Raw genomic sequence first — 21,049 nt, 5'->3', positions numbered from 1 at the left:
CTGCATTTAAAATCAGCAGTAAAGGGTAGTGAAATCAGCAGTAAAGGGTAGTGAAGGACACAGACACGACCACAGTTCACTACTAACCCACTTGTGTTTGTGAAATTGAAAAAAAGAAGAGAGAAAGCAGAACAAGAAGTTTCCCAGCGTGGCCTGTCAAGGCTGCTCCAGCTGGGGGAAGTTGATCAAAATCCCCGATTTGCTCCCTCTGTTGTTGTCAACCATTCCCGCACTTTCCCTGCGGAATCCAGCAGGAATGCGTGACCTCATCGCTCAACATGCAGCAGCTGGCTGACTGCAGACCGGATAAAACCGTGTTTATGTGTGACAGACTGCCGCAAAGATTCCCCAGCAACACCAGGGCCTGGCTGCTCCCTCTGCGGATGCAGGTCAGGCGGTGAGGAGGAGGAGCAGGAGGAAGGTAGATGACCAAAGTCACTTTCACGCACAAGTCGCATCACGCCATCGGAATCTCCTGCAGCTGCGCAGACCCTCCGCAGTCAACTCCAACGCCACGCCAGGGTTTTCCAGACGATCTGCGCGGATTTGCGCGACTTATTTATTTCATTTGCTCCTTATATAATCCGCATCGAGCCAAAACACACATAGAGAGAGAGAGAGAGAAGCGATCGGATCCTGTTCGGGCACCCATGCCGTAAGTAGCTAAGTGTGTGTGTATGTTTTTATTTATTTTTTTTAGGGGGCTGTGTGTATATGCATGAAGCTGAGAGGGTCTGGGTTGCTTTGTTTTTCCCAGATCTGAACAATGGTGGTTGTTCTGCCGGAGAACAGAAGTTATTTATACGGATTTGTTGTATTTAGCAGCGACCCTTCACCCCGCTTCTGTCTGACGTTGCTATTGTCTGGTTGCTCTCCGGTGATCATCTCACTGCTTTTCACCCCGATTCAGAGAAACTGCTGAGGTCTGAGAGCTGACCTCTGTCTGTCTGTCTGTCTGTCTGTCTGTCTGTCCGCTGAAAGTGCAAATGAGTGTAGTCACAGTGGAAAAATGTCCCCAAGCCTTTTATTATTATTTTTCTTCAAATGCCCGTATGTCATGAATTTTACAGAGGACAAGGAACATATTTGATGCGATTGTTTTATCGATTAAATAATCCATTTCGGTAATATTGTAAGAGTATAGCGCTGTAGTAACCCTCGTGATTGCAGTCCTGCAGGAATAGTAAACCATATACAGTCATATGGAAACAGGTCTCTGACGTCACGAACGCCCCATTCTGCAGCTGTTCTGACGTCACGCCGCCTGCCGGCGTCATCGCAAAAAGCGGGGCGGACCTAAAATAATCATCACACATGTATGTATGTAGATACATAGATGTATCTACATCTATGTATCTACATCTATGTAGATACATAGATGTAGATACATCTATGTATCTACATATCAACCTACTTCTCTATATAGAGAGGTAGATATATAGATGGATATTGATATGTAGATATATAAATCTACATATATATATATATTTATAGAGAGAGACAGATATATGTAGATAGATAGATTTAGATATTTATATCTATATAGATATATATCTCACTCTCTCTCTATATAGAGATATGTCTATAGATATATAGAACAATTTAGATAGCGTCTTGCCCAGAAAGATAGTTTTAAATTTTTTTTTCCAATTTGTATAGGGTTAGACTTCTAAAATGCTCTTTTTGTTCCACGTTGTTTGCATTTTTTTCTTAAATCTCCCTCTAATTAATAAATGTGGTTGTCTTATTTTCTGTTTAGAATTAGAAATACAAATCTTTCAATGTATGAACATGTTGAACGTGGGGGAAGCCGGCGCACCCGGAGAGAACCCACACCTACACAGGGTGACATGTCCCACCGTGCAGTCCTGCCTTTTAATATTAAAATGTCCAATTAACAACAACAGCAGTCCTGATTTTCCATCCATTGAAAATCTTACAGAACTTAAGTTCTGATGTTGTTGAACGTGGGGGAAGCCGGAGCACCCGGAGAGAACCCACACCTACACAGGGAGACATTTCCCACCGTGCAGTCCTGTCTTTTAATATTAAAATGTCCAATTAGCAATAACAGCAGATCTTTTTCCAATTCCCGCCAATCACCCAAAACATGTGGCCCCACCCCCCTTTTAAATCTAATTTAGTGGAGACATAAATTGATGTCTGCGCTGTTGGTTCTTAATGTCTGTTGAATTGGCGCGGAGATGTTGGCGTTAAAGCCTTTTTTATCCTCCTCCACAGTGAGATCCTCTTCCTGGGGCTTTCTTCTTGTTCCGATGTATCCTTCTGTTCAGCTGACTCTTTGGCTGCTTCAGGTTCTGATTCCTGGGATGTTGGTTGGATCTCATCTTCCTTCATCTGTGGAGGCGGTGTTCCATGTTCTTCCAGCAGGCCGCTCTCCCCTTCTGCAGTAACTGCTGGGACCTCAACAGTGACGTCTTCTGGATCAGAGCAAAGTTTGGACTCTATTTGTTCAGAAACCATCTCAATCTCTGATTTGGTTTCTGAATCTGGTGTTGATGTTTCAGTATGTTCTTCATCCAGATGGTCCTCACTTTGCTCTGTTTCAGGGATTTCATGCACAGTTGCCAGCTCTGGTTTAACTATCACTGTTTCTGTTTCATAAATCTCTGTCATGATGGTGGATGTCTGATTGGTGACTGTTTCTGGGATTGAAACTTCCTCTTCCATGTTTTCTGCACAAACGTCATTTTTGGCAGTTTCCCATCCAGAAAGAGCTTTCAATGATGCCTTTCTCTTGTTTTTATTCTTATTTGTCTTTGATGATCTTTTCTTCAATTCATGATCCCCATTTGGTTGGCTTTCGGGGATCACTGGCTCTTCTGACATTTTCTGGGGACTAGAAATCATCGCTTCAGTCATGTAAATGTTATTTTTGACTGCGGCCGTCTCGTCCTCAGCTGTTTCTAGTGCAGAAGCTTCTTCACTGCATTTTCCTGAAACTTTGTCCTTATTGAGGTTTTTTAATTCTGAGGCAGCTTTAATAGCTGCCTTTCTCTTGATCCTCCATTTTTCTTTCCTCGAAGGCTTTTTCTTTTCTAGTTGGTCCCCATCTGGTTGGTTAACAGAAACAGCTTCTTCCTCACTGACCTGCTGTTCTGTAGCGATCTCTGTTACTTTTGCATCACTCTCATCTTTGATGTTGACTGTCTGAACCACAACTGTTTCCGTTGGTACTGAAACTTTTTGTTCTTCATCGTTTGGTTCAGAGTCTTCTTCTTTATCGACGGTTTGCAAATCAATGGTTTGAAGGACTGGTTCTAAACTATAGCTGGTTTCCAGCACATCGATCTCTGTCTGAGTTGAAACCGTTTGACTGACAGGTTTTAATCGATGGCTGGATTCCTCTTTGTCCATCTCAGTCTGTACCGAAACAGATCGGTAGCCGACGGTTTTCTGCTGTGGGCGTTCTTCTGAATCCGTCTGAACTTGAATGGAAACCATGGAGTTCTTCCTTTGGTTTCTGTCGGGGACTCCTTTCCTCATCGTATTTTCCTGGTTTCTAAGTTTTGCACTAAGTTGTCGAAATTAGAAATTAGACAATTAGACAATTAGAAATAACTGTTTAGAGTGAGTAAAAATAATAGCTTTTTAAAATGTGTCTTCTGTATTTCTTGTAGTCCACTCTCAGCTCTATTAAAGAAAGTTTGGACCTGAAATCTCTCCTCTCATTCTTTACCGGATGCTCGTGGTGGCTGTACCTTAAAGAACTAACACTATACATAAAGGGAGCACAACAATTATAAAATATGAAACTGAAAAGAATCTTTTTACTGAGTGGCCTAACTGATGGTAGTCAACGGAGAAATAGCGTCAAGTGATCATTTTCCATGTGATATGTTGGATGCAGTCAAGTGACGACTTTTAGAAACATTCACAACAGTGACATGCGGTCTCATCCTGTCTGTACGTCGCCAATAAAATGGCTAAAAAACATTTAATATATGAATTGATTTTTCATAATTTTGCTTATAATGTACAGGGTTTTTTATTGCCACCAGCTGTGTGTGTAACGTGTTTCGTGTGCTGAGGAGCGATCATAAACGGCAGAGAACAGACTTGAGGTGAGGCAGGCAGTTCTCTTGCCTCATGGCAGGGGGCGCTCATGAGCCCAGACATTGTGACTCCACAACTGCAGAGTAAGAGACAGTAACAGCGAGCTAGCAAAACAGTAGCTGCGCTGATATAGAGAGCCAGAAAGAGGTGGTTTTGAGTTGTACTTTAATGGTTTCTCCCTTTCCTGTGGTGCACAGCATGAAATTAATAATATCGACATGTCCAAGTTTGATTGAGATAACGGAATTATTCTACGGCGGCAGTGCGGCTATGCATGACATGTAAAAGAATAGTTTTTTTGCCCTCCAGCGTTGTCCGAATTCACAACATTTCCTTATGTGAACAATAACATGCAGGGGGGTCTACAATTGTAAATATGATTAGGATTAAGTCGGTGCATCACCAGCTATGAACCTCACCACACGTCACTAATTGGAAGGTACAGGAGGCCCAAATGAAAATCTGCTTTCGGCCCCAAAAAGGCTTGTCGGCCCCTGCATCACAGCCCCTTAATGTCTTTTCTGATTTGTCTTTCCTCCTCCTGACAGTAAGTCTTGTTGACGGAGCTCAATCGGTGGCGCTGACCCACGGCAAGGTGGGCGTCTCACTCACAGAGGACAGACCAGGGTGACCACATCGTCTTCCTCAGCCCTTCATCCCTTCATCTCGACTGACATGGCAGACCCCAGCATCACGTCTCCCTCCGGAACGCCCCTGCGCTCCCCCAACGCCCCGCTCACCCTCTCCTTCCCGTTCCCGCGGGAGGGGAACAGGGCGTGGCAGGAAGGGAGGGAGCCCCCGCTTCCCCGCGACCTGCCCAGCCCGCTGCCGACCAAACGAAACCGCACCTACTCGGCGTACGTTATAGAAGTAGACGCTTTCCTCCTTCATGCAGTTTACCTACCTAATAATGGCGCTAACGCTGCAGGTTAGCTTAAGGCAAAGTAGCGTTAGCTGTAGCTTGGCTCGTCTCTTTAGCTATCTAGAAAAAAAATGGCAACAGTCTTTTTAGTAAAAAAAAAAAAATCTATTGAAAAGCCGCGTTGGGTTTAGAGGTGAATAATTTTTGGTACAAAATTATTAATCAGGAAATAAAGCTTTGTAAAAACTTTTATTCCACTGTGTGCTTGTACATTTTACATTACTAGCAGGAGCCAACCTGTCTGTGGTTGAGCATCTCTTTTCCTATTGAGGCACAACGTTCCAGTAACTTTCACAGCAGGTTAAAGGTCACTATTTCATTTTTTTTTCCTGGCTTACCCTCCAGGAAAGCAAAACTTTGAACTTTCGCTGATTTAGAAGGGGTTTCCCTCCATTATAATTAATATTTCTGGCAACGAGAATAGATGGGATTCTGTGTTGACAGAACAGGAAACCTGTTGGAGAAAAACACATTGGGTTCGGCACCTGGGCCAGACTTTGGAATGGGCTTAAAGGGGCAGTAGCTCTGGGCCACAAGTTTTTAAGGGGTGATCCTAATTTTTTCTTAACTATTTTTTCTTTTTTAATGAATGCGTGTTTTGCAGACATTTTAATTTATATAAAATTCCCAAATCATACGAGTTGTATTATTTTAGGATATGTTTTTATGTAAACAGTATTCAAGTATTTGAAAGTTATGGAGTTATAGTATAGCACCTTTTTAAGAGTTACAAAGTGTTTTACAATCAAAAAAATCTGTTGGAACAGCATCATAAATTCTATATGCCTACCAAATCAATTAAAATGTAGTTGATACAGAGTATCAGAGTCTATGTAAACATAAAAAACCCCATAAATAAATAAGCAATGCTAAACCTGGTGAGGGCACAAGTGAAGCCTGGTGGCCCGCCAGGCTTATAATACACTGGGGGGAATTAATTTCTGTTGTGCTCTGTTCTTCAATAATACTGAAAAAGTAACTTATCCTAACTAATTTCATGTCTGAAATTAGTTAGGATAACTGTGATTTAATGTCATCCTTTTGTCTGCAGTACGGTCCGCGCTCACTCGGGTCCAGTTTACAAGGGCACATGCAAGAACTTTTCCAGATCACAAGGCCACGGCTTCATCCAGCCGTCACACGGCGGAGAAGACATCTTCGTTCACATCTCAGAGTAAGTTAGAAACAGCGACGAACGACAAACAGACGCGCTGCGTTAGCTAAGTTGCAGGTACTGCCCCACCTGCAGTGCCGGCTCTGGAAATAACCTTTCTCTTTATGCCAAGAAGAGCGTCTAATGTTAGAACAGGCACAGCAAATTGTGTACACTCTGCACTCTGTCGTCTCGCTTTCCTAAAATGACTGAGTTGCTCATTTTGCTGAGTCGAAGCATCTTATTTTAAGGGCTAAAGTTGATTTGCTTCTGTAATTTTAGTAAACGATTTTCTGTAAGACGCGTGGTGAAAAGCTGCATTTAATTTGGAAGCTGGATCTGGAAGTGACATCACACCCAAATGATTAAACAGCTGCTGATTGTTGTGGAGCTAAAAACCTAAAGCCAATACAAGCTGACTACAAGCTTCTTATGTGTTAAACTCTAAAAGAAAGATGTTTCCAAACTTATGATTTTATGCTGGTTTAATGAGCGTAGCATCAGTGGTTTATTTATTAAACTTTCTTTAATTTTCCACTATTAACATGGGAAAAGTGTTACGGTGTGAAATAATGACAGTGGAACTAGTACTTTTTAAAATCAACACTAGGGGATTATTGGCTTATATCAAGCTCCTGTATACTGCAAAGAAATTACTTCTAAGTTAGTTTTGTCTTATTTCAAGTGTACTCAGATATTTGCAGTAAAAACTAGATAAAAAATATTTAGTGTTCCTGCAGTGTAAACCCACACAAAGAGATTACACAGTACTAAGACAGTACTATGGGGTTTTTATTGAGCTTAAAAAACATCACAGGTGCAAATTAGGTGTTTATTCCTGCAATTTTCCCAATGTTTATAGGGCAGACCTTTGCTGAGACCTTTGACCTCTCAGATAAAAAAATTTGAACTTCATGAGCTTTTCTATTTGATTTTCTTGACTTGGATCTAAAAAAAAAAAAAAGAGTCAGACTTCCCAGTTCATTTAGTTTAAAAATAAAAATACATGTTTTATTTTTTACACTCTAAAAGTGTGTTTTAAAGGAAAACGGCCTTTCCCCGCCTCTGTTTGTCTGCGTTGCAGCATCGAGGGCGAGTACGTCCCCGTCGAGGGAGACGAGGTCACGTACAAGGTGTGCCGAGTTCCCCCTAAGAACATTAAGGTGCAGGCGGTGGAGGTGAAGATCATCCACCTCAACCCGGGGACGAAACACGAGACCTGGTCCGGACAGATCATCAGCTCGTAGTCGCCGAGATTCGCTGCCGGAGGACGGCGACGCTCCGGCTCGTGTCTGCGGGGACGGTGGCGGTGCTCCTGGACTCTTTGCTTCGTTTAAAAAAAAACAACCTCTTTTAGAAATATATGTTACTCTACTCTGTGTCAGTCAGAGGTGATAATGAAATTGTTACTGTTGCAGGCAAGTGATAGATTCTGTTCAAGCAACTCCAACAAATCTTCTTAGTGTTATTTATGTTCAAATTGAAGCTGGGACCATAAATGAACCACAAGTGGGAGGAGTTTTTGTTTGTTTGTTTGTTCACAATTAGTGTAAAAAAAAAAAATAGAAAAAGAAATACTAGGATCATTAATCATGTCTGTGGTGTAGACTGCAGTGTGTGTATGTGTGTGTGTGTGTGTGTGTGTGTGAGGAGACGATGTGTTTTCAGTTTTACTTCCCCTCTTTGCAGCTGTTTCTCTGCTGCTTATTGTACAGCATCAAAGTTTCCAGAGTCACATGTTTGCTGCAAGGGTTTGTCGTGGGATTTATCCCAGTCTGCACTGTTGCTACACCAGATGTACAAATTTAAAATGGACATATTAAACTCAGAGAACAGCTGATGCAAAAGGAAGCAAGGGCAGCGTTCAGGAATAAGACGGGTTAGTCTTGGAGTACCAGGGAAGCTGTGAGGACTTTTTACATCTCCTCCCATGATGGGATGTCTCATGTCTGCTTCCTGGTTTCACATCATCTTTATAAAAAAAAAACCAACAACAAAATATCATGTGACAGACGCAGGAAGGGTAATTTGACTTTGAGCAGACAAACTGCTGGCTTTTTATAAACGGTTAAAGAAACATTTCCAAGTCAGTGGTGGTTCCTTTATATGCATATGAAGCTGAAATTAGGTTAAGGACAGGAAATAAAACAAGATGTTAAAAGAGAAGACATTTTTAGCTATATTTTTGAAGAGGAAAAAAAAGCCTTTCTGAAAATAAAGTAAAAGTTTAAAAATTCTCAAGGAATCCCAGATCAGTGACGACTACTCCAGCTCAAGGTTGAGCTAAATAGTTTAGATTTTGAACAAGTTGTCAAAAGATGATGTGGTAATTGTCCTTTAGTTTAGTGCAGAATAGGAATCTGCAAGTCGGTGTAATGTTTTTCTTTTACATCTCACAATGTAAATCGGTCAACCAAGTAAGCAACAGAAAACTAGCAGCAGAAATGTCAATGATATTTTTATTAATTTATTTTTGAGTACCTGGGCTGCCCCCTGACGGAGTGGCGCCAAGGGCAGAGAGCCATATTGTCCATATAAAAAGCCTCCGCTAGTTCAAATAGAAAGAAACTGCACACATTCCCATAAAAGCGGATTTACTCCATCGTTCTCTTTGTGTGGATATTCGTTCATTTGTGTGTGAATTAATATATTTTTTTCGGCAGGTTATGACACGCTTTGCATTTTGCCGAGTATGAAAGCTACTCGACCTGCCAGTTTGCTCCAGATATATCATCACTGCTGTGGTTTTTACTGCCAGTGAGTGAAAATCGTGTGTTTGGGGAAACGTGTCGGCCTGCCTCACCGTGTCATGTGTTAAAGGAACTCCGCATATCGTAGCTACCCAGGTTTAATGGGACACCGCACCTCATTTTCTACTACTGCAAGTTTCCCGCCGTCACGTGTGTCCGTGTCTTTGCCTGAAAAGGTGCTTTTATCACGTCAACTGAGCCTTGAAAAAACATTAAAGTGTGATTTATGATTTGAACGGAAGGTGTATTTATTCGGAGTCTGATTAAATTCATGGTCCACCAGAGCTGCTGATAGTGTTGTGTTTAACTCTTTCTACAACTCAAAATAAGAATTAAATGTTAGAGAAAACATGGGAATAATGACATGAATCGACATATGTAAGCGACAAGAAAGTTCTTTTTTGTAATTACGAGAATATGAACTAAAACAGGAACAATAAAGCAATAAAGAAGTCACCCTTTAAAAAGTTATTAGAGCGAAAAGGTGACATCTAGTGGTTGGAAGCTGAATTACCTGATTGGTTTGGCCACCGAAATAAAGTAGAAAACCTGAAAGTACAAAAAATAAACACCAAAAAGCATCAAGGTTTTAAAGAGATTTATTACGTTAAATAGTTTGTTTTTCTCCACGAGTATTTGAAAAACCAACATGCTCGATCTTCCAGTTATTTCCACACAAACGTTTTGAGGCGACTGTCAGCTTTGCATTTAAAGTCCACCAAAGCCCTTCAGCTTGAAGGAGTGTGTATGGTCAGATTTGTATTTATTTATTTTGTGAGGGTTTGTTTGTTCCCAAACCATAAAACATTAGATATGTACATTCAAAATCTGGTTAAAATCACTTAAAACAGTGGTGGAAAACGAGCATACATTTCATAAAATGTTCTCAAGCTCAGAAATTTGGAGACTTTAATGCGACGGACATTTTATCTGAAGCAAGGCCAACCAATCAGAAAACATCTCGAGGTCTCGCACACTTTTTATGAAAATAATTAAGTGCAGATAAAGACTGATCAAACATTTTCTTGCCTTGGAAGCTGACATAGTGACACGGTCACAGCAGCTCAATTCACTGGTTGAGATGAATTCCCACATTCATTCCTAAACATCCAGACTGTGCAAAAGTCATGAAGCACTGCTTATGTCATCAGATAATTCCCTTATCAGGAGTTTCTAATGTGTTCAAATGGTCTTCTAAAATTGTTTTAGCATCTATCAACATTTTTTTTTTAATTTTCAAATCTATATCAGTTATTCAGGCAAATGTATGCAAACGGAAAACAGGTACAGAAATGATATATTTTTTGACTTGATATACAAATGTGTCTCTGGAATGTTTTCAGGCTTCAGCTTTCTTAATGAACAACTCAAAACCGTTAAAAAGATTCAAATAAAACCGGGTCCCTAAGATGCAACATGCAGCTGAGATACAAAAGGGCTTACTGAACACATTTTGGACGGTATTTTAAAAAGGTGAAAGTTGAGAGGTGGTTCTGTTGAGAGGCTATGAGCAGTAATCATCTTACCTGCTGTAAGATGGCTCCTAAACATTTTTTTGCTAACATCTAGTCAAACTTGAATGACTTTGGATGGCCACTGAAATCAAATTAACACATCGATATGTAAAAATGACATTTCATATGTTAAGATATTGACTGTTCACCACCACTCAACAGAACTTTGATTTAAAAAATAAAAAGTTAATTTTCCCTTTTAAATCTGCTGATTGTTCCCTCAAATGCATTTAAAGGAGTTCATATTCACTTCAGGACACTTGAGAAGCCGATGTAAATATTTGACACCAGATAGTTAAATGGTTAACATATTAAAACGGATCCAGTTTAAAAATTAAAGCACCTGTTATGTCGTGTCCCTTTGGTACATCCTAAACTTTAAATGCAGAAAGATCCTTGTTTTGAAGAAGTTAATAACCAAAACCCAAAGAGAAATCATGTTGCAGTCTCCGCCGTCCCTTACTGCCGTGAGTTTGTCGATAACTATTATCTCTCATTAGTGCAAAAAATATCGCATAATACCCAAAGTCATCTGGAAGATAAACATCCTGTTCATTTTGGGTTCATTTCAAGGTTACATATTTCTCATCCCAGCAGTCAAACGTAGTTTTTGGCACAGTACTTAAAACAACAACAACGCTCACTTCAACATCTGCTGCCTTTAAATAAAAACCCTCCTCCTGTCTTTCACTCATATATTAAACTAACATTATCAACAAGGAGACGTCTGTAACGGTGCCACTCAGCACTTCATTAAAAGTCTGCGCTCGATGTTCCTGCTGCCGTCCAGTTCGGTGGAGTTTTTGGCCGGAGGTATGGCGATGAGGCGCGGCGACGAGTCAAAGAAAAGTTCGCGGCAGAGCCGGGCCGTGTTCTCGGGCGAGTAGACGGTGAAGCCGATCGTCCTTGGGTCGTTGAAGATTTCGTAGTCGTTTCCTCCCTGGAAACAGGAGCGGCGTCATCATAATCGTATCACATCTGAGTTCATGTGGTCGGTTTTCCTTCTCATGACTAAAACCAGCCACCAGGTCAGACATCTCAGAACAAATGCAGGCTTTATTCTCTGAGTCTGAGGTTTTTACCCCTCAGGATGTTCATCCTCTCATGAGATCACAGTGACAAACAAAGAGAAGGTCTTTGTTTACACGGCTCTCGAATTGTTTTAGTTGTTCTTAAAGGGGCAGTGTTATGTAAAATTAACTTTTTTGAGCTTTACATCATATTCCTTGCAGTGTTTCCTTGATTCTTTCATGCCTGTTTAAGAAATCCTTTAATCTCCATGGCAACCATTCAGCTGTATAAAACGCCTTCAGGGACATAGAACCGCCTTCAACATGCAGCTCCTCCCCAGAGAAGCAGTTTGCGTCCCCATTCAGCTCCTTCAGACTAGCCAGGAGCAATTAGCAAACATCTGGTGGAGCTGAGCATCAGCTGAATTCATTATAGCAGCTACTTCTCAGAGGAACGCTGGTAAAAACGTTAAAGGGTTAATAACAGAGGAGCCATGTTGTGATGACTTCCTGAAGGCGGAGTTTCAGAAAGAGCAGGAGTTTCTTAAAGAGACAGAGACCCAATTTCAAGGCGATAAATTACAAAGTCAAATTTATTTTAAGCCATGTTTAATAAATGCAGCATTTTTATGACAACGGGCACTATATGCCTAAAAAACACATGATACTGCCCCTTTAAGCTTTCTCATCTTAATTTTGTGGAATATTTTCACATAACGTAGTGCAAAACTGAAACATAAAAGGAAAACGACAAATAATTTATATTGTTTTTTCTTTTTTTTTGCTGCAGCCTAAGTTACACAGATTTTTTACACTAATTTTTTTGCTTATCTATCAGACTAAATCCTAGTGAAATGTGTAAAGTGACAAAAAGTGAATAATTTACCAAATTTTTCTTCCATTTATTGGAATAAGACCAACAGGAATGTGACCCATGACCCCTCAGGAGACACTGAGGTCAGATTGCTCAAATGCTGCTGCATTCTTTCAGCAGTGTGACATGAATGAGCCTTCAGCTAAACCCAAGAGCTGCTTTAAAAACAGCAGGACTCCCCGTCCTCAGGCCGTCACAGGCCAGTCGATCTGAAGCAGAGACTGGGCAACAAACCACTTAAAGTAAAAGCTTGCAGCTATTCGTTGCTACATGCAAATTAAAGGGTGGAGGAAGGTCCATGTGAGCTTCCAAAGTAAGAAATAATGAACTTTGGAGAGTCACATTAATGGTGGTTTGCAAAATTTTGAAACAACTTTGAAAGTTGTTTCAAAGTTCGACAATAATAATAATACAATCGGCCAATAATACAATCTGTATTATTGGCCGGAGTGACGTGTTTTTGTTGGTTTAACCTGGATTTTTCCAAAACATTGTAAGTGTTTTTCACCTTTTACAATGATGAAAAAGAAACTCTTTGCTGCTGCAGTGCCATGTGACCCGGCTCTGCGCTCATATATATTCTGGGAGTGGTGCACAGAGAACAGCTGAGACACTGGTCGTAAATTTTATGATGTTCAAACCAGTGCGATACATTCATGAGGCAGAGGAGCAGCTTTTTAAGTTTCGTTTGCACATAAGAGAGAGGAGACATGCTAATGTTAGACTGGCAGTTCAGCAGCCGTCCTGGGATTTTATTTATTGGTTCAAGTTTGGTGACAGAGGGTCACTCCTCTTCTTTTGCCCTCCTGCTGGTTGTAAACTCCAACGTTTTGTGTTGACGTCGGTAAAGGAAACATTCTTACTTCTGAGGTTTCGTTGCCAAAGAAGTAGATGGTGTCCAGGCCTTCGTTCTCCAGCAGCTCTAAGCACAGCCGCTTGTCCCAGCCCTCAGGGAAAACATCGAAACTGATGAGCCCACCTGAAACGAGACGAGCATCGGCACACCTGTTAACATTATCATAACGACGTCAATGGCTCCACACCCAAAATTCATGTGGAAATATTTATTCCAATTGAATTTCTCAAAACTGCTGCATTTAAATTTATTTGTAGTTAAATATGTTTAATTAAGAGCAAAACTCTTACAGATAAATTGAGTTGAATCATGAAATATTTTCTGAAACCTTTCATATTAATATCAATTATCCCAGTTTGGTCCAATTGGACGATTTTGACTCCATAACTCTATGTGACCTCCTGCTGGTAGATATTATTTATTGGCCTTATGTAACAATATTTAATTTCAGTAGATTATAAATTGATTTGAAACTTGTTATGAGCTAGCATGCAGTAAAATAAGAATAAAGGCTGATATTAATTGTCATAAAACATCTTCAGTCATAAAACTTGTCACCAGAAATGGTGGAGCAGCACCAAACATCCAGCTCAACAGAATAAGACCAAAAAGAAAAACAATGTTTGAACTTCCTTTAATATACAAGTAGATTTGCATAATGTATTTTAATACACTATTAGGCCAAAACTATTCATAACTGTTAGATCCAGATTTAAAATAGTTTTCAATCAACCAGGACTGTAAACTGACCAGCTGTTTTTTCTTTTTTTTTCAGTTCCCACTGATGCTTCAGCTTTGCCTGCTGGTCAAAGTAAAACTTTAAAGTTTAACTTTAAATCAATGAATACTTTTTAGACTAACCTGTTGATTTTATTTACTTACTTATTACCTGAGTTTCTCCTCTGTGCGTCTGGTTTGAATACTTTCTAGCACGGTGGCAAAACCTGAAACTGTTGCTGCGCAAGTTACTCATCAGGTTGTTGCTAGGTAACCAAAGAGCGAGTGAGTTGCTAAGTAACCAGAGAGAGAATGAGTTATTTGATGAGCTGGTTGTGTGAAAGGTTGAGCAGATAAAGCCTTTCCTCATTTCCCAGAATGCCGTGCGGTTCTGGATTGGAGTTAAGTGACTATTCCATATTTTGAATATTGTATTTATTGATATTAATCACATGTTTATCAACATATATACAGTTGTTGATTTATATTACGGCCCCACTTTCAAGACTTACATTTATTAAAAATGTTACTGACACAGAAAAAGAGAATCACATCCAGTTTACCAACCAGTAAATAATTTAACAGAGGAAAATAAAACTTCAACCCATCGACAGACAGCAGAACTTGTTGCCTGAGAGAAAATCGGATGAAGACAACAAAACATCACTGGGTTATGATTTTTTTTTTTGTTTTCACCAAGACTGCAGAACATTTCCTGTAATTAAAACCATAATAGTCTGAAATGATCCGTTTCTGCTGAGCTTCAACTCACATGACCCTGGAGAGAAATCTGCCTGACGGCCTTTGGCACACATTCCTCTCTCCAACCCAAGCGACTTTTCCGCGTCTTGCCTCCAGGAATCGGCCAATCAGGAGGTTCTGTCCTCACACACCCTCATCACGGCTCTGTCACAAACACCTTCACGCCCAGAAGATAAACAACTCAGAGCTCCAGCTTTAACTTTGAGCCTGCATGTTTTCAAGACGCTGAAAGCCCAGATTGTTGGCTGAATAATTGCAGAATCCCTCCAGAGGAGGAAGCTGATACCTGGACACACTTATTAGGTCGTCTGTCTCGGTGCAGACTGGGCAGCGTCGGGTCACGTAACATCTGCAGCCCCTATCAGCTGATGAGGGTGCAGATAACAAATAAACCTTCTGGACCCGCCAAGCTTCAGGCTGCGGCGTTCCCCTCTGATTTCACGCCCAGGAGCCCCAACATTCAGCAGACGGGCCGGTTCTTGTTTGAGAGAAGCGAGAGCGGCCCTAACGCGTCACCAGGCATGTAAACAAACATCCAGTACCTTCTGCTGCAGTGTGTCGTCAACAGAGCGAAGGAACAGCGTGTGTGTGTCTAATAGTTAACCAGCACAAAGGTTCAGCATGAACCAAAGGTGGGCCGGCGGAAAGGCAGAGGGGCAGGGGGGTGGAGGGGGTGCAACAAGCAGACGGAAATGCTGTAAAAGTGGTTTGGCACCGAGCCGAACCGTCATAAACAGACACTATTAAGTTTGTTTTTCTTCCTGACAGAGTGTCGCCAGAAACAAGATGTTCTGTTTTCCCTTTTGCCCGCCTTCCTGCATGGATGCAGAGAGGCATCCGAGGCGACGGGAACAGGATTCGCCTCGTTCGATTCTCTCACCTTTGGTGAAGCGGAGCCCCTTTCCAGCAAACTCCTTTTTTAGGGCAGCAACAAATTTCTCCCGGATCTTCTCCCTCTGAGAAACAAGAAACAAACGGATTAAAAACGTTGGAGCAAAAAAAAAAAAAGAAAAAAAAGACAGAAACGGTGGCTCGCTCTTGTTATTAACCCCCTTTACTCTGATACCACTTAAAAAGCTTCAGAAGTGACCCAATCAGTAAATAAAATCTGTTCCCTTGCGTTGTTTATTCTGAGTTCACTGCAAAAACATAAAATCTCACCAAACATTTTTGTCTATTTGCACTAGAAACTAGTGCAAATAGTTTCTGGTGCAAGTTTTGTTTTATTTTGTTTGAAATAAAACAAAACTGACCTACATTAACTTTGCACCACGATACACTAGCTTAATAATTCATAAACATTGATGAAAGTGAAGATAAATAATCTGCTAGTGTATTAAAACATTTTCAGGTTTAAAACAATTTAATGGTCTTCAGTAGAAAGTAATTTATTTTAGTAGGAATCCATATTTGTTTTAATTAAACCCGGTTCAGCTTAATTAATTTTCAGATTCATATTCATCCAGCTCATAATGACAAGTTTTCTACCTGAGAGCGGCCACTGATCGCACTCAGTCGGCACTTTGTCCATCTTAAAACGTTATTATAATCTTGTGTGATGCTAAAGGTTTACCGTTTCTTTATGGAGACGTTATTGAGCTGCACAATGATTTTCACCAGAGGCTTGTTTCTCCCACCGGAGCGTTTCTGTTTTAACGGAGCGCTGCCTGGAGGGACTCGACCTCTCTGAGAAGCTCATTTTAGACTCACTTTACCTAATTAACCTGGTTAGTGATGAGTTGTTCCTCTGGGTTTTTTTCCACGTAGCTCAAATATGCAATTTTTGTGGTGAAACACGTCGAAAACATGTCAAACTAATTTAAATGCAACTACATCCGTCTGTCTTTCTCTTTCTGAAAATAGAGGAAGATTACAGAATATAATCTTCCTGCTAAACTTCTCCTTTGCTGATGCTTAGTTCCTTTACTTAGCCAGACTCTGTCAACCAATCTGTTAGGTTGTGTTGATGGGTCAATGTTTGACTTTTCTTTGTCTGTTTAACGACTTAAAAAGAGAGACAAAGAGGTCCTTTTGGTAAAAAAAAAAAAGTGTCTGCTTTGCTTCATCTTATCTGCCTCCAGATTGAATCATCCTCTGCTTTTGAACAGCAGTGGCGATTTTGTAACTTTACGATTCAGACTTTTTCAGGCGAACGGTGTTTACCTTGTCTATTTCTGAAAATTCGATCCTCTCCTCCAGGGTGCAGCTGCGACCGATGGGCGAAATGTTGATCATCCCGTTCCTGAACTCGATAAACGTTCCCCTGTGGGAAGAGAACGACGCGTGATTCAGCAAAAACAAAGGAACAAAAAACATTCACTTGAAATAAAGAAACCCGGCGAACGTCGTCAGAAAGGTTTGCATGACAAACCTTTTCTTCGGCAGCTTAATGAGCCCCATGTACCGCAGGCAGAAGTTGATCAGATCCTGCAGCAGCTCCTCTCCCAGATGGTTCTGGATCGCCTGCAGGAGCAAAAAGCGCATTTAATATGGCTCTAATATAATCGCACTAAATTACCACTATCATTAAAAAGAAAAAATTCTTTCCAGGACAATATACTGGAGATTTCAGGCTTTGTTCTCACAGAAAACATGAACTCTCTTACGTGCTTTGAGAAGAGTTTCCCGTCTTTATACTGAACTGTCCCGTTCTCAGCAAACACATAGTCAAACTTGTGAATCACTGAAAGAGAGAAAACACACAAAATGAGGCTAAATGTGAACGTCGTAACTCAAAGTGTTTTCTTTTTTTAAATTGAGAACAGCAAGAATAGGAAAATGAAGTAGCATTTGATGCTGTTGTCAGACTGATTACAGATTATACTGCATATAAGAAAGGCTGGAGAAGTTTTAATCTCTTTTTCATCTGAGTTATCAACGATTTGATTTACTTTAGGAACTGATTTTACCGCTATAACCTAAAAAACAAATCAATCTGAAATCAGATAGAAGATTACTGCTAAACAGTAAAAGCAAACGCTGCTGGAAAACAGATTAAATCAGTTATTTATTCATCTAGGCTCCAAGCAGCAAGGTAAAAATATATTTAATAAAAAAGGTTGATTAAGAAGAAGGGAAAAGGTGTAGATAATAATTGTAATAGTATAAAATCCCCCTGGAAAACTTTCAGAACTACTTAAAGCTTGTTCCTGAGAATACATGCAGTGGTATGCCAATGGTACTGAGTGCAAAATGTGCAGAACATTTCAAGATTAAAACTTCAACTGAACAGTAGTCAGACAGAGTAAAGCAAAGAAGAAAAAGTCCATGATATGTGAGAATGAGAAATGATGAACTCGTTATCAAACTTCCATCTTCTCTGGGTTGAAGAGGAAACATCAAACAGCCAAGAAAAGGTAATAATGAAAAAAAAAGTACATTTTGCTGGCTTTGGACCAACACATGTCACCTCTAAGACAACCTGTTTTCCAGGTAGAGCCTGCAAAACATCAAACCACCTCCCTGTTTGCTCTACATACACACGACTCTTTGAAGGTGACTGAGCATAAACAGCAGCCAGACACCAAACACACTCAAAAGTGTAAAGAAAACGAAGTGTTGCATCGATTGTGTTAGCTTTTAGCATTTTGAAATATGCACCTAAATGCGCCACCTTGGTGTTTTTCGTGGGTAGAGACAGCACCAGATGCAACTGAGCACCAAGAACAGCCTCACCTTTAACACACTTGGACATGAAGCCACATTGTGTTCTGACTTGGCACAAAGCATCTGCATTCCAGCTGTAGACTAATATTTACAGACAGACAAAGCTATCAGCTGTCGGTGCAGCTTTTTGTTCCCTGCTCAGCGTGACAGTGTGTTTTGGAAACGGCTTCAGGAGTCACGAGTTGGGAAACCAAAACATGAGGGGGTCAGATGGACGACCGCATGAGAACTGATTTAAGTGTGGCTGGGTGTGTCGCTGCACTGCATTTCAGAATGGAAGCTGACGAATCAGACGAGCTGGTCCTGCAGAGGATAGTGAGGGGAGCGGAAAAGTTGCTCGTCGACATCAAGAACAGAAACACCAAACAGTTGAAATGCTGAACTGATGTTGAGATCACCCTTTTTTTTATCACTGAAATCATTAATCTTCCACACTGATTGTCTTTCTTTCTCTGTTGTTTGTGGAAACGAAACGATTCCCAGTTTTACTGATTGCTGATTTCAGTCATTGAAAATCTAAATCATCATGAAAATCCAGGACAACTGGAACAAAACCACTTTTATTAACTAAAATACTACATGTACATCGGGGAGGCGGGGTTTATATTGCACATTCTTATTAAGAGGCAACAAGCGTTAAAATGTATAGAATCTATCAGTAATGCTCTTTTTATGTGTCAAAAGGCTTTTTGTAGATGTTCAGTAAATTTTAGCTGAGTTTAACATGCTGCTAGCATCTCTGATTTCTAAATATACCAGCGTTGTGTCAGTTTGCTTATTTTCAGTATGGACAGCTAAAATAATATATGACTTGTTAAAATTAATTTATTAAAACTTGCTTATTCTGCTTCACGCTATTTCTTTCTTTAATTGTGCGTTGATATATTGACGTAGGCCTTTCATAGTTTTTATTTTATTATTTCTATTTCTTGTTCGATGACTTTGAGTGCTTTAAAAGGACAGTTTCAAATCAAATGTATTATTGTTATTATTACTATTATCAAAAGAAGTACTAAATAAGAGCTGCCATCATAAATTGTGCAATCTGTCCTCCACATATTTTGAGATCTTTGCTGAGTGCGTTGCTTTCTTGGACTTCAGACTGTAATTACTGTGCGATATCACTTATTACAATTACGAATTAATTTCTAATGGCTGAATGCAACGGCTTTGAATAATAACATTATATAATAACATTGACAATGACATTTTTAACATAATCCTGGTATCTGTAATTCATTTAGCTACAGTAATAATGACACAAGATGTTGAGGTCTTTCATAACAAACAGCATAAATAACTGTGTGCTGTAAGTGAATATATATATATATATATATATATATATATATATATATATATATATATATATATATATATATATATATATATATATATATATATATATATATATATATATATATATATATATATATATATATATAAAAGGATCTGATCTAATTGATTTATCTCTGTTTCTCTGGGTTTCAGGTCATTTTCTTTCTCTGTTGTCCTAACTCCCCCCCCAGACTGTCTCCCAGTTTCACAGAGTTGCAGCAGGAGGCTCGAGTTGATGCGCTGAAACCTACAAGAACAAAATGTGGTCGGAACAGGAAGCGGTCTGCTCACCGTCGTCTCCTTCCCCGAGCTGCTCGGCTATCTTCGGGTAGTCCGATCCTCCCACGATGCCGATCTTCACTTTCCTCCGCAGAGTCTGGAAGAACTCGTCCAGCTTCGGGTCGATTTTCTGCAGATTACAAAAACATGTACTTTTTAGTGTTTTATTTAGATGTTTTTATTCGCCAACAACATCTGTTATATGATAACAGATGTTCCTTTCGGAGAGACACGCGTGTCTCAGCGTGTACACTGCTGAGAGGGAAAAAAAAAAAATCTTAGTCATTAAAGTATCATTACATTGTGATAACATGACTGTAAAGTGTCATGTTGACTGTTGGAGGCGTGAACTGTGCAGACACACAAACACACATTAGGCAATCGCTCTAGATAAGCCCCAACGCAACAACCAGCACTTTATCAATACTAAATCTGCACACACGCATTATTTTTCTAATGAAAACCAAGAATATTAACAGCAAAGCAACGGAAGAGTCAAATAAACAAGAGTCGCATGAAGTGACGATATACATTTCTAAGCAGCTCGACGCGCTGTGTCAACTCTGGAGGAGGCAGCATAAAAACGTCTCCAGACTGTATGAATGAGGACGTGATGCCGTGAGGACACAGTGTGCTCTCCTCAGAGTGGGAGGCAAAGGATGCAGCCGGAGAGGAGGAGGATGGAGCTGCTGCTGCTGCTGTAAGAAGAAAGAAAGACGCTTCTATTGACGGACAAACACCAACAATAGGATGCTTGTTGGATGGATGGGAGCTTACTTCTCTCGGCGGTGTCAGCGTGCCGTCCACGTCAAACAGACACAGGATATTTCGCTGTGAGGAAAACCCGTTTAAAGTCTCCATTTCTGGGCGGCTCGCCCCGCTGTTTTCTTCTCTGAAGATATAAGTTATAAGTGGGAGGTTCAGTCTCGAGCTTCTCGTATAATTTCACACGAGGAGAAACTACATCCTGGTGTCCAGAAGTATTCTAAAAGACAGACTCAAACTGGAAGTTTAAAGTAGATATTTGTCGTCCTGTGCGAGCTGGAAGCGGCGTCCCGGTCCGTCGGTTCTGGTTCGGGTCTGTTTGGCTCAGAGTGACAGCGAGGTGTCCACTTCAGCGTGCAGTACGTGCTG

At 40.4% G+C, this 21,049-nt stretch overlaps 2 protein-coding genes across 3 annotated transcripts; one reads left to right on the top strand and one right to left on the bottom strand.

Annotated features, from left to right (window-relative positions):
- Positions 1–67: 67 nt before the first annotated feature.
- csdc2b (cold shock domain containing C2, RNA binding b) lies at positions 68–9,138 on the top strand. Of its 2 annotated transcripts, XM_081609752.1 has the most exons (5): positions 68–655; positions 2,242–2,410; positions 4,626–4,934; positions 6,051–6,173; positions 7,237–9,138. In XM_081609752.1, exons 3-5 carry the CDS (start codon positions 4,753–4,755, stop codon positions 7,397–7,399), a joined length of 468 nt encoding a protein of 155 aa, XP_081465878.1. In that variant the 5' UTR covers positions 68–655; positions 2,242–2,410; positions 4,626–4,752; the 3' UTR covers positions 7,400–9,138. The 2 variants fall into 2 exon arrangements, with proteins under 2 accessions (XP_081465878.1, XP_081465877.1); XM_081609751.1 differs by lacking the exon at positions 2,242–2,410 and having other exon boundaries at positions 69–655.
- Positions 9,139–9,483: 345 nt separating this feature from the next.
- On the bottom strand, positions 9,484–21,042 carry pmm1 (phosphomannomutase 1). The gene is made up of 8 exons (XM_081609747.1): positions 20,693–21,042; positions 19,928–20,045; positions 17,242–17,318; positions 17,007–17,098; positions 16,799–16,898; positions 15,516–15,591; positions 13,164–13,279; positions 9,484–11,356 (listed from the first exon to the last, which is right to left on the bottom strand). Exons 1-8 carry the CDS (start codon positions 20,774–20,776, stop codon positions 11,159–11,161), a joined length of 861 nt encoding a protein of 286 aa, XP_081465873.1. The 5' UTR covers positions 20,777–21,042; the 3' UTR covers positions 9,484–11,158.
- Between the last annotated feature and the right edge of the window lie 7 nt (positions 21,043–21,049).

The sequence above is a fragment of the Poecilia reticulata genome, chromosome 8 (assembly GCF_904066995.2).
Source record: "Poecilia reticulata chromosome 8, P_reticulata-male-v2, whole genome shotgun sequence".
In the NCBI taxonomy this organism is placed as follows: domain Eukaryota; kingdom Metazoa; phylum Chordata; class Actinopteri; order Cyprinodontiformes; family Poeciliidae; genus Poecilia; species Poecilia reticulata.
The sequence above is the reverse complement of the archived record's forward strand: the minus strand, read 5'-3'. Positions and strand labels throughout refer to the sequence as shown.